The 12,932-nt window shown below is 40.4% G+C and overlaps 1 protein-coding gene across 5 annotated transcripts in view; it reads right to left on the bottom strand.

The window, feature by feature from the left end:
- The window catches only part of DOCK7 (dedicator of cytokinesis 7), a 142,458-nt gene that overhangs the window by 86,907 nt on the left and 42,619 nt on the right, over window positions 1–12,932 (bottom strand). For all 5 annotated transcript variants that reach the window (XM_074961615.1, XM_074961616.1, XM_074961617.1 and 2 more), the window contains exons 10-14: window positions 10,271–10,351; window positions 7,892–8,057; window positions 7,104–7,246; window positions 5,373–5,466; window positions 4,717–4,879 (exon numbers count right to left, since the gene is read on the bottom strand). In XM_074961615.1, the coding sequence (XP_074817716.1) occupies window positions 4,717–4,879; window positions 5,373–5,466; window positions 7,104–7,246; window positions 7,892–8,057; window positions 10,271–10,351 (647 nt within the window). The remainder of the gene's footprint in view (window positions 1–4,716; window positions 4,880–5,372; window positions 5,467–7,103; window positions 7,247–7,891; window positions 8,058–10,270; window positions 10,352–12,932) is intronic.

The following is a 12,932-nucleotide window of genomic DNA, read 5'->3' as shown; positions in this document are numbered from 1 at the left end:
TGTGTCTATGCATGACTGAATTGGCAGATAATTCTGCATTTTATGGTACTATGTATTTAAATGTGAACATCCAGCTGTGTATCTTGAGCCAAATATTCATTGTTGTGCTCATGCAACTATGAAAACAGCACATCTGGAAATCCAGAATGTGAAACTAACCTTTTATATTATACTTTGTAGAATAATTCTTAGGGCCTGATCCAAAGACTGCCGTTAGTTTTTTGCACGGATTTCAACTGGCTTTGAATCAGGCCCTTAAATTACCTTTTGGTATACCTTATTTATGGAATCAAATGGACAAAGTGCTGTGTTTGAAACAGACCGATTGCCTTTAATATAAATAGAAACCAATCCTGCAACCTGTACCTATGCAAGAAATCCCACTGAAGTCAATGGTGCAACTCAACTAATCACATTCGTAAAGACTGTAAGATCCTGCAGGACCTTCAGTCCCAATCCTGCAAACACATATTTGCATACATTTACTCAAAGGAGGAACCCCCAAAGTCGATGGGACTATTCACATATTTATGGTTAGGCGTGCCTGTAAGTGTTTGCATGGTGGGAGCCATAGAATGTGATTATTTTGAGTCATATTGACTTTTCTATCTTACCTAAAAACTGTACTGTATGAATTTTGTAGCATTTTAACATTTGTCGACATTAATAAAACCCACCTTTTTAAACTATGTTTTGTCAAAATGAAAACAAGGTTGAATATAATTAGCAAATTTCAGAGAAACAATGCACTAACTAATTGAATTAGAGGTCTGACGCTGTTGAAATGCACTCATTACAATCAAAGTAAGATAATCAAGCAAGAGAAACTGCACATTTGTACTGATGTCCTGGAAATGTTTAGTTGTTTATATGATACTTTAAAAATCAATAAAGAAAATTTCCAAAAAAACCCTAATATGTAACATGAATAAAAGAAGTCTTAGGCCACGTCTACACTACCCGCCGGATTGGCACATAGTGCTCGATCTATCGGGGATCAATTTATTGTGTCTAGTGTAGACACGATAAATCAATCTCCGACCACTCTGCCGTCGACTCCGGAACTCCACCACGGCGAGAGGCGGAAGCGGAGTCGACGGGGGAGCGACGGCTGTCGATCCGCTCCGCGAGGACGCGAAGTAAGTGATTCTAAGTCGATCTAAGATACACAACTTCAGCTACGAGAATAGCATAGCTGAAGTCGACATATCTTAGATCGATTCCCCCCCCACTGTAGACCAGGCCTTAGAGGGTTAGTTTTCTGTGAGTTGGTTGCACCCATTCAGAGGTTTGTCTAGTTCCAAGAGGCCAAGGAGACCCACACCAGCTTAGAGGAAAGGTAGTCTGGGGATGAGGACAAGAACAGTCTTGGAGCTGCTTATCCTCTGTGCAAATCTCAAGTCCCTTCCTGCCAGCATCCATGGAAGACAAGAAACAGCAGAGCTGTCTCACCAGTTTTTCCCACCAGCTGCTCCATCCTACCCCCAGGACTGGATCCTCACTCCCCTGTCTTGCCCCTTGTAACAATGCCTGAGTGATAGATCTACTGTGCAGCTAATTAGACTGTACTTTGAAGCCCTCCAACTTCAGTGATCTGGAATTGGGTTTTTTCATTGCTAGTAGACCAGAGCTGGCCAACCTGCGGCTCCAGAGCCACCTGCGGCTCTTCAGAAGTGAATATGCCGCTCCTTGTGTAGGCACCGACTCAGAGGCTGGAGCTACAGGCGCCAACTTTCCAATGTGCCAGGGGGTGCTCACTGCTCAACCTCTGGCTCTGCCACAGGCACCACCCCCTTCCCTGAGCCTGCCATGCTCTGGCTCCTCCCCCTCCCCGCCTCCTGAACACCATGAAACAGCTGATCAGGAGGTTTGGGGAGGGAAGAGGAGGTGCTGATCGGCAGGGCAGCCTGTGGGCAGGAGGTGCTGGGAGCAGGGGGGTGGAGCTGCTGGGGGGGCTGCGGACGTATGACTGTGGCTTTTTGGCAATGTACATTGGTAAATTCTGGCTCCTCCTCAGGCTCAGGTTGGCCACCCCTGTAATAGACTAATTCATAGATACAAACCAATTCACTTTCCAGTCAAGAAAAGTCATTACTTCCTGTTAAGCCCCAGTCACTAGATCCACAGAAGATTGCCAAACATCCAGAAAAAAGCAATGAGCGATGTCCTGTCCCTGGGGAGCAGGAAGTTGGGTCTGTAGAAAGGCTAGAACATACAGGCCATGGGAATTGTGGGATAGCACTGGCAGCCTATTCAAACATGACCTCAGCAACACATGCTTTAGCTTCATCCTCATTGCAAAGTGAGTGGGCTGAGATACAAATTTCATTAAGACATAGTTATGGGGTACCTATACTCCTGGTCAAGCTAGCATGCATGTATTCTGAGGACTTAAATACAAGTGTCAAGGGCTTTATGTATGGATTGTAGGATGGGATTGGGCTAAAACATGTGTCAGACCTGCAGTTTAGACACACCTTCAATGGACTTCAGCACTAGCTACTTCTAGCAAAAGAGCCCAAGAGTTCAACTCCTTGGTAAAAATCCTCTAGCAGGAGAGAAGGTCTTGACTGACAGGTATAGTCCCATGTTTTAGAACCCCAACACCTGACCCTTAGTGTTCTATGATGAAGAATGTGAGATGGGTTTTCATCTCTCTACTTTCACTGCCTCCATCTCCTTTCCCCTCTATCCCAGCTGCAAAACGAGCCTTTCCCCACCTCATCAGCTCCATCCCCCATCCCCAGTCTTTGAAAGTGAGACTCCTGAGTGAGCAGAGACTATCATGCTCACAGACCATCACCAACTCCTAATGGCCAGGCTTTGAGCTAACAGCTGTGTCCTGGAGCCAGGTTAGTTATGCCCAGCCCACAGTTGCCCAATGACTGCAGAATTCCAGCATGAGGAAAGGGATGGAAAAGATTACAAAGGGGAGGCAGGGCAGATAAGGATGGTCAGCTAGGAGAAGAATGAAGTAATTTTGAAGGGCAGAGAAGGACTGTCTCTCCCCAGAAGAACCCAGCCTCTCTTCCCCATAAAAACAGCATGTCCCTACCCAACAGGGGTATAGTGAGAATAAATCCATTAAAGATTGCGAGATGCTCAGATACTATGGTAATGGGGACCATATAAGTACAATAAATGAAGTAGCTAAAGAATATACTTTCAGAAACAGTTTAAATGGGTAGCTGGTAATAAAAATGTTTGTTATATACATACTACAGGGAACAAAAGAACATTTTAGTCTTGTAATGTGAAGTGCTGCTGTTCCACATGATCTGTAGGATATCAGTATAATTTCAATGCAGGTAATTGATTTTTAAATGAGCTTAATCATTTGGCTATCCATAGGATTCATATTTGAATATGTATCCAAGTGCTATGAACAGATCAACAAAGTATTTACTGTGACTATATTTAAGCAGATATTAGAGATCTATGAAATATTTATACTAAAATGTAATGCAGATATGTGAACTGGTGAAATGACTCAGCAGAAAAGGACAGTTCCAGTCAGTAAGGGTAGTTTATAAGAAAAAAGCAAAATAAGTTAAGATAGTACGAAAGTAAAGACAGCAAATCTGTCCTCCAGCTTGGAGGGGAGCTATGGTTGGCCAAAAATGGTAATAATTTTCTGCAAGAATTATTATTATTTAAATTGATCTTTTCCAATTTTTTTGGTGGATTATCTTCTATTTCCTGTGAAAAATAAAAATAAATGTTCTTTCTCCTCCCTCCCTCCCCCCCCCCACCACCACCAAAAAAGGGGTAGGAGAGGAGTAAAAGTGAGAAAAAGTGAGAGAAAAGTGTTGGGAAAACCAAAATACTGAAAACTGAACACACAACATTTTGTGTTTTGTTCTGGTGCAATATTTTGAATGATAAACCCGCAATGCACCATGTAGTTCTGTCGACACATCAAAGGGCTGGGTTGAACCTAAAGCTGGTGGAAATTTTTTCTTTTAAACATTTTTTTCCAATTAAAAATAGCTTTTCAAATTATAGGAAATTTTTCTCCTAAAATTTTCATATTGTCAAAGACATTTTGCATCAAAAATTTTTTTACAAGAAACATTTTTGATCTCTAGGTCCAGCCCAATCCTATGGCCCCTGAGCATGTGACCCTATCTTCCCAAAAGGCATTCTCTCCCTTCTGCCTTCCAAGATGTCACTCTTACAGCACCTCCCCATATCATATGTGCAAAAGGAGGGAAAAGATGTGCTGAAATTAACCCCTTGTTCACTGATACCATGACGCCGATTTACTGACTCAGTTGTAAAACTCAGCTGGATTTGAGTTTCATTATGTAACTGAAACACTCAGGTTTATGGTTTCATGTTGGGACTGTGCTGAAGTAATTATGATTTTAACACAAAACCACATGAAACGTGTGAGGTTTCAACTGAAATTTCCTTTGAGGTTTTTGGTTGTTTGTAACCGAAACTCAAGCAAACCTCATATAGACTAAAAATGAAGAAAGATCACTCAGATATCCCCACAAATTGCTGCGTTTTATGCAGCTAGGTCTACTAGGTTCTGCAAAGAACTGTTCTACAGCTGTTTATTTTTTGCCATAAGAGTCTGACTCCTTATGATGTCTTTGGCACAGAGGATCTGATGCTGTGGCAAGTTTTGCAGCAAACCAGCATGGATAAGCGTGGAAGGTCTGGACCTGCTGATCTCATGGGGACTAAAATGTATTTCAAAAATCTTACCTGTAAGTAGTATTTGGAATATACACATCCCTAGCAGGAAACTCCAGTATTTCTCTTGTAGGTCTAACTCTGCTATCTGGGTAAAGTTTGACTTGCAGCAATTCTGGAGTTAGACAGTAATGAGGATTCTCTGGGGCTGGAGATATGTCTATCTTCAGCTGAGCTATAGAAAAAAAAATCATTACAATAATTGAAAGAAAAATACAAATTCAGTATGCATATTAATGCTGTTTTCTAGAATGGAGAAGGTTAATATACTTGCCTTTCACTTCTGAAACATATCCTGAAAGTAACGTCTATTAGCCTGTGAAATAATTTACTAAGGGAAACATCTAGACACCCATCACTTGGAACTTGAAATACTAGACTGGGTAATAAATATACAATCAGGAACTATCCTGAACTGCCAATGATATGGTTTACAATAGTAGGATTTTCCCATCTAAAAGATACACATAGATTCTATGATGCCACAGTCCTGAGGCAAATGCATTTGTGCAACACTGAAATAAAGGGTTGGGGGGCACAGATGGGCAACAGAGAATAAGTAAGGGGTAGGAATCAGGTGGGAGTTGTGAGGGGACAGACAAACAATCTTATAATATACAATCCATAAAGGTTTCCTTCCAGCACTTTCCATCAGGATAATTAAATACCTGTAATGGGTCTCAATCTCCGTAAAACGGAAGATGGTCTTCTCATATCTGCAAGGAACTTGTACAAATCTTCATCACTCAAGCGATCCCCTTCCTATTGTTAAAGAGAAAAAATGCTTAATACAGTGCCTGCATAAGGATGCAATTAGGAAAAAAAAATTACCTCTCGCCTTCCTGAACCTGACTCCAAAACGTACTTTCTTGGAACAAGATGGTGAGAACATTAATAGGTTATGTTAATATCATGGGCCCTTCATTATGAGAACTGGGTGAAATTTTTTATTGGAAACTTTTAAAAATAAAAATAGCCTTTTTCATATCCCCCGCCCGCAAAAAATTTCCTATTTTCATCAAAACAGAAAACTGAATTTTCAAATTATGAAATTTCAAAGGACTTGCTCCCCTTTCTTCCCTCTGCCCTTTCTCTCCCCTTTTTGTCAACAAACACAATAGAATTAATGATGTCTACGGTTTTGGGACAGGTCGAGAGAGAGCAGGGAGAGGAGTTCCACTTTGTCCTTTTTCTTTTTTTCATTTTGCCACTTTGTAACTCTTCAAAACTTCCTCAGCTTTGGCTTGGGAGAAGTTAGAGTGGCAGAGTTACAATTTCACCTTTCCTTTTGCCACTCGGTAATGCTTCAAAAATTGAGGACATTTTCTAGAACAGCAAAAAACACCCTAAATACCACCCTGAACATCATTTTATTGCACTTGGTGGCCAAAAAATAAAAAATAATAATAATTACCTCATACATTACTTAATTGAAAACAAAATAGCTTCCATTTAAAAAATAGTCCAGCCTCCCTTACCATCCTCTTATCCTTAAATACTAAATGTTTTGAAACCTTTCCCTCGCTGCTGTTCCTCAGGGAAATCCCCAGCCTCAGCTGAGGAGAGCTGACATCAGCACCACAGTATTAGAAAGGATCTGTTCCACCATGGAATCTGAGCTCCAAATGCTGAGAGAATCCCAAGAACTGCTGGCCATTCTTATCTCCCACTGCAGAGCATGGTCTTGCTTCTATTGAAATCAGTGGCAAATTGCCCATTGAATTGAATAGGGTTGTTTCAACAGAGATTGAGGGCAATCTAAGAACTGAGGCCATTATGTGTGAGCTGATGACGCAACCACCATGGTAAAGCTTATGCTACAGTTCATGGCCAAGAGTAGGTCAAATACATCAACTATCCTTTGGCACATATTCACTCAAATAAAAATAATGGATTCTCACTGGCTGCTTTGTGATTTCTTCTGTGATTATTCGAGCAAACAGGTATACTGCAGGAATGTTCATGAAAACAGTGAATTTTATATGTTTATTAGAGAACACTGGAGAAGAATGAACTAATATTCCCCGAGGAAACCTGTTTCTATTAGTTACACTGATACAGTCAGGGAACAGTGACAATGCCATGTGACCTAAGGGTCCACTCAGAACAAACTGACAAAGCTCAAATTTCATAAATCAATTTTTCACAATGAACTTCTCAGAAAGAATCCACAGATCATGACAAAACTATTTGCAAAAATGTGTCTGTAGAATAAACTTCCAGTAATATAAATGAAATCAGGTGCTGCTCAAACATAATCCGTGAATGGGAAAGCAAGGCTAAATTCAGTCAATGGATTATGAATTATCCACTCAGCTCTACTCTGACCTCACCATGAGGGTGAACCAAATCATGCTGTGTCATGGGAAACACTGCAATGACCATGGCTCTTACAGTACCTGTTTAAAGAAGTTTGTCACCGTAAGAGTAGCTGGTCTAAAGCTAGTAAGGTTGCAAGTTTCATCTCCACTGGTTGTCCTTTCTAATGAACGCCTTCCAACAATACTGGAATTCCGTCTCTCTGACCAAGATCCTTTGCGTTCTAAAAGAAAAGGAAGAAAAACAAAGAGAACTACATTTGTTTCAAGCAGATTTTCTACAGAGGAAGACAACTGCTGCATTCAAAAATTATGCAATAAGCATGATAGAAGAGGTGGTTATGCTAAGACAATCACACTCCTGAGGCATCAGGAAGCTATGAAGCACAGCTGAATACCTCTGCTCCTTTCATAGCAACCTCACCCCAGTGCCTTATTGCTATTATAAAAGTCTTTATTGTGTGGAGATTTATGTATTTCTCTTGTGCCGAAAGATGATGAAGTTGGCAGTTTTGGGGATGCTGAAGAGCAGTTTCAGATGAGCTGTGTGGTTCACAAAGATTAATCCACTCCTTTGGAAAATGTTCATCAGCCTACAATGCTCTTCAGTCTTAGCAGCCTGGGTATAAATAGCATATAACAGATGGTTTGCTTGTAAAATTCTTGAAAGATAAACCTATTTGTTACCACAGCCTTGTCCTTTTTATTTCAGCCCTTTTCTAGGACTGTTACAAAGGCGCGCGTGGGGGAGGGGGGTGGAAAGAGAGAGAACAAGCTGATAAAAGGAAAGAGCAGTGGCCATAGGGCCTGATCTAAGCTGATTTAGCTCAGGCACCTATTCCCTTATGAAAACGCAGGATATACTTAACCTCCTGTGCCAATTTCAACCTCTGTGGAATCTCTCTCCAAACTTCCAGCACTGCTGACTATGTTCATTAAATGAATGGCTGTCCAGGCAAAAGGCATTCGATATTTGCCGAGTCTTTGGCAAAACTGCTCTGCTTGGCTTTTCAACTTTTCCAATTTCTCCTTATTCTGCAAACAAAACATTAATTCCAACACATTAAAAAAAAGGAAAGGGAAGCCAGCCTCCGCTTATCAAAAACGTTTCCGGGTGCTTTGTCCATGCAAAGTAATAATAATGACTTTTACACCGATCCCAAGTATAATAAATAAATAACTATAATAATAATAATACTTTGCACTTCCATAGCACCATCTATCTCAGTATTCCCAAGTGCTTTACAAACAGTAAGGAATTGAGCCTCAGAACACTCCCATCCTGTAGAGCAGTGATGATCTAAAAGAGCAGCTGATTTAATGTTCCTAAGCTTCCAGAAATTGCCAGTTCAAATCACTTGGCCCTCTGCCCTCACAAGGCAGCTAAATTATACTCCAGGAAGTCCACTAGGGATTTCATTATTGCTATTGATTTTATGAGGTGATACTATAGTGACAGGAGCAGCATAAAACCCTAAAATAATAATACCACCAGCTACCTTTTACATAGCACTTTTCCTCAGTAGATTCCAAAGTGCTTTACATAGGACATCAGTCTTTGTCCCCATTTTACATATGGGGAAGCTGAGGCAGAAAGCAATTAAAGGGACTTGCCCATGGTCATATATAGTCTGTGGTAGAGCCCGAAATAGAACTCAGGCTTCCTGTCTCTCAGTCCTGTGCCTTTAACATGCAGATCCCGATTTATCAAGGCATGACTTTAACCACATGAGTAGTCCTTCGACTTCCATGGAAATCCTCACATGCTTCAAATTAGACATGTGCTTAGGTACCTTGCTGCAACGAGGCCTTACAAAACACCACTTGCCCAAAATTCACAAACCACCTGTCTGATTCCAAAATACAATATACATGCAGGGTCACCTCACTCATCACAGGAATGGAGGCCCGTCTAGCTTAGAGTTTATACTGCCACCCATCACCATGGTATCTGAATGCTTAGGGAGCATCATTGCATAAGAGTTCAGAAGAGAAAGTGAATATCAACTTTGCCAGCTGGAACTATGAAGGAATTTAAATAGCAACCAGAGGTTTGCAGTCTTAGCTCTTAGAAAATGTATGGTGACAGATTTGAGGGTCACATGCAGGCAGAACATCCATTCTATGGTGCATCCAGGCTTCACCATTTCCTTTTGCTTTTCACTTCATCTGCAACACTCATTCAGGAAATCAGAAGTAAATTAAATGATAAGCAAGAGAAGATGCCACGCACCACCTCATTCTATATTCCATTAGGTCGGGGACGGGGGGGAGGGGGGTCTTTCTTAAGATGGCTGTGAAATCGGTTTTTAAAATTAAATTGTACAAAAACTGACTGAGCTTGGGTAAAGTTTTACAGCTCTAAACTGTAGCTCTTCTAAAGATAAAATGGAGATTTCCCATTCTATAGCCATTGCTGATCTTGGAGTAACCTACAAAAGGACAACATCAAAGAAATGCCACAGCACAAGTTGTCTCTTATATGCTACTAGTATGCCTGTCTGTTCCAGAAAGCCAGCAAAAGAATGCACTCCCTTCTAGCCTCTGATCCACAGTGATTTACCAGATCCAGGCTTGCACAACCACCACTTTAACAGCTCAGAGTTCAGTAAAAATTATGGTATTCTTCTAAGCTATGAAAACTGCAGTTCCAAGCCTTCTGCACCGTAGGTAGGATTTCCACAGTAAAGTATCTAGTTGTTTGGGAGGGAAGCAGAGGCGGAGACGTAGGAATTCAACTGGAAGTGTGGGCCAAGAGGCCAAGCCTTTTGCTGCGCTTCATTACACATAACTAAAAAAATATTAGAGACAAAAATATACATTGTCTCTCTTTGTTCAGTTGGCTATTTTGTACACGCAACAGGAGCACTGGGATTACAGTTTTTTTCATGGTAGTCAGTCCCCCCCCCCCCGCCCATGTGTGGGTGGATCTTCCACACGACATCAGAAGAGAGAAAAACATTTTAAGAAAACAGGAAAACATGGTTGTAAAAGCACCACAATTCAAATGCTAGCAGGGGAACTCCCCAGCAGCTGTGATACTGGGATTATTTTATAATTCCCTTTTAGAAGTTGACAAGAATCCTAGTTAAAGGTATCGTTTTAATAACAGGAATAGCAGGAACCGGGACGAACCACAGTAAAGGGAAATAAGGTCAATACATTTAATTAAAATATGAATGATTAAACTTCAATATCTTTGGAAGTATCAGTGCCAACATTTCCTCTAAACTTCTAAAAATCCTTACCTTTGCTGCATCCGCTTCTTTAAAAATCATATAGGGCTCTGCGCATTCGCCAATATCCCCCTGCTGTAATACTTTTTCCAGCTGTGAAGAAACAACGGGTGCTTGTGAGGACAGGGACATGTATTTATCAGAGAATGGCAAATTAATAGAACACTCTATGTAGCTTAGACATGTTCTGAAGAATAGACATTCAAAAGAGCTGAAGCTCGTTTCCCTTTTGCACCAGCAAATTTAACCATAGGTGTAAATCAAAGAACATTCTCCTTGACTAGATAGTCGGAAGTGTGAGTAACACAACTGAACTGCGGGTGAAAACTGGAAGTGCAAAAATGAAGCTGCAGATTACAGCCTTTTGAACGTTTAGCCAATTGCCAAGGGCTTTTAAAGAGTTATGTGTCAGATTATTACTTCATGATTCTTCTGAATTTGGTTCTTCTCAATGTTATTTTATCTATATCGCAGTAGCACCTAAAGTTCTCGACAAGACTGGTGTCCCGTTATGCAAGGCCCAGTACAAAGGTATAGAAAATTACTGTCCCTGCCCAAAGAGCCTGAAAGCTAGGAGATGAGACAAAACAGGTGGCTCACACGAATGAGCAGTGAAGAGGGCTGGGGACATATCAATTGGTTTAAAAAGCACCCCTGCCTTCACAAGCTAACCATTGCATACTTGCCATTACTTAGACTGTCAGCTGTTTGGGGGCATCTTTTTGTTCTCTGTTTGTACAGTGCCTAGCACAATGAGGCCTGGCCCATGACCAGGACTCCTAGGTAGTACCATAGTACAAATAATAAAGAAGAATATTTACCATCATCCTTTGCATGCCCAGATTAGCTAGGATGATTAGTTAGAAATGTTCAGATGCATAGCTAGTGATTTCATAATACATAACAAAGCTAACACCTATGTGAAAATTCAACTGAAAAGGCAAGCTATTTTTCTATCTTATTTACTATTATCACATGATAAAAATCAAAATGTCACTGTTAAATAAATGGCTACCAGCTGTGCTTACCTCACTGGGTTTACAAGTCCTAATGTGCAAACACAAACTCTTCTGGCTAGATCCTGATCTCAGTTATATGGTGTATATCTCTGCCTCTCAGCTTGTAAAAATCAGCTACTGTGCAAACACAGACCCTGATTTTACAAGATATGCAATGACACATGTGGCAAATCTGAGATCAGAATATGACCTAAACTACCAAACTCCTTGATCTTTCTTGGGACAATTTTGATTGAGCCACCGTATTAACTTACTTCCAAAAGCTTAATCTATCTGTGCATACGTTCAGAATCAATTTTTAACACATGGCTTGCTATAGGGTGATGTAACCAATGGCTGTAAATACAAAGGGCATGTCACATTCCCTTTTCTCCAATGGGAAAGAATTCATTCTGGGACTGAGGTAGAGAACTGATCCAATTGCCAATTTCAGCCAGCTGGGGAATGAATGTCCTTCCCATTGGGGTGTTCTTCTAACCAAATGAGAGGAGGAATAATGTTTTTCATCTTCACGCACCTTATTCCTGAAGTTACCAACGCTACATTTTATGGGTCTAATTTTCCACCTGGCCTTATCCCAGCCTCCCTCCAGGGGCCCACAATTTTGCAGGTGCCAATAAAAAGTAGATGCAATGTATATAATTTAGATATTTATCTACCTGATCATGCTCACAGATCTGGTACTTAGATATCTTACATGACATATATGGTTCTTTCAATTACTGACCAGGTTTGAAGATCAAGCCTTTTTAGTTTTTTGCAGCTTATATTTGCTTTTGTAAAGTCTGCTATGGACAGCATACTAGGATGTATTCATTGACATATAAGCGGTTTCACTGTATAAGTAACTATGAATGAAATGTATTAGCACCTCAAATATACATTCAATACCAAATCAGAATACTTTTTAGAACACTGAAGCCTCTGTGCATGATAACTTTGAAGTCTATTTAAGGAAACTCTCCCCCTTCCAACTGTTAAATAGGATGCCAACATTTATTTAAAAAAATAAGACGTATGCTGAAAAGAGAGGACATGCAGCAAATGTAAGAAGACCCTCTTAGTAATTTCTATAGAAGTCAATATTTGCCTTCCAATCAGTAATAGGGGAATAATTAATAATAATAATAAAAAAGACAGTTATTTCATATACAACAGACAGATACAACAGCTGAGCTTTTGATAACTAGATGCATGTGTGTGAAAGGAGAAACTGTTAAAATGATACACTAACTAGGCAATAAATGGCAATAGAATCGTGGGATGAAATGCAACATTATTGGCACACCACATACTTAGGTCACAATTAAAAAATTATATTTAACTTCAATGGGATTTAGGCTCCCAAGTGTCTAAATCACTTTTCAAAAGGAGATTTAGGCTCCAAAATCAGTTAGGCATTGAACGCAGCAATGCCTAAGTATCTAGCTATCTGGGGCTCAGTAGAACTTCAGTGGGAGTCTCCTGATAAGATGGTTTTGAAAACGCTCCTAGGTGCCTATCTACATCTTTAGGTGCCTAAATATCTGTGAAAATCTGGCCCTAGAGTATCTGATATAAAAAATGTTTAACATAAAAAGAGCTATTGATATGAATCAAATTCTCAGACGCTCCTATGGGAACACCCCACGACCATCTCCTAGGGACAAAATTTG

The sequence above is a fragment of the Natator depressus genome, chromosome 8, assembly GCF_965152275.1.
Source record: "Natator depressus isolate rNatDep1 chromosome 8, rNatDep2.hap1, whole genome shotgun sequence".
Classification (NCBI taxonomy): Eukaryota; Metazoa; Chordata; order Testudines; family Cheloniidae; genus Natator; species Natator depressus.
This window is presented reverse-complemented; position numbering and strand designations above follow the sequence as displayed.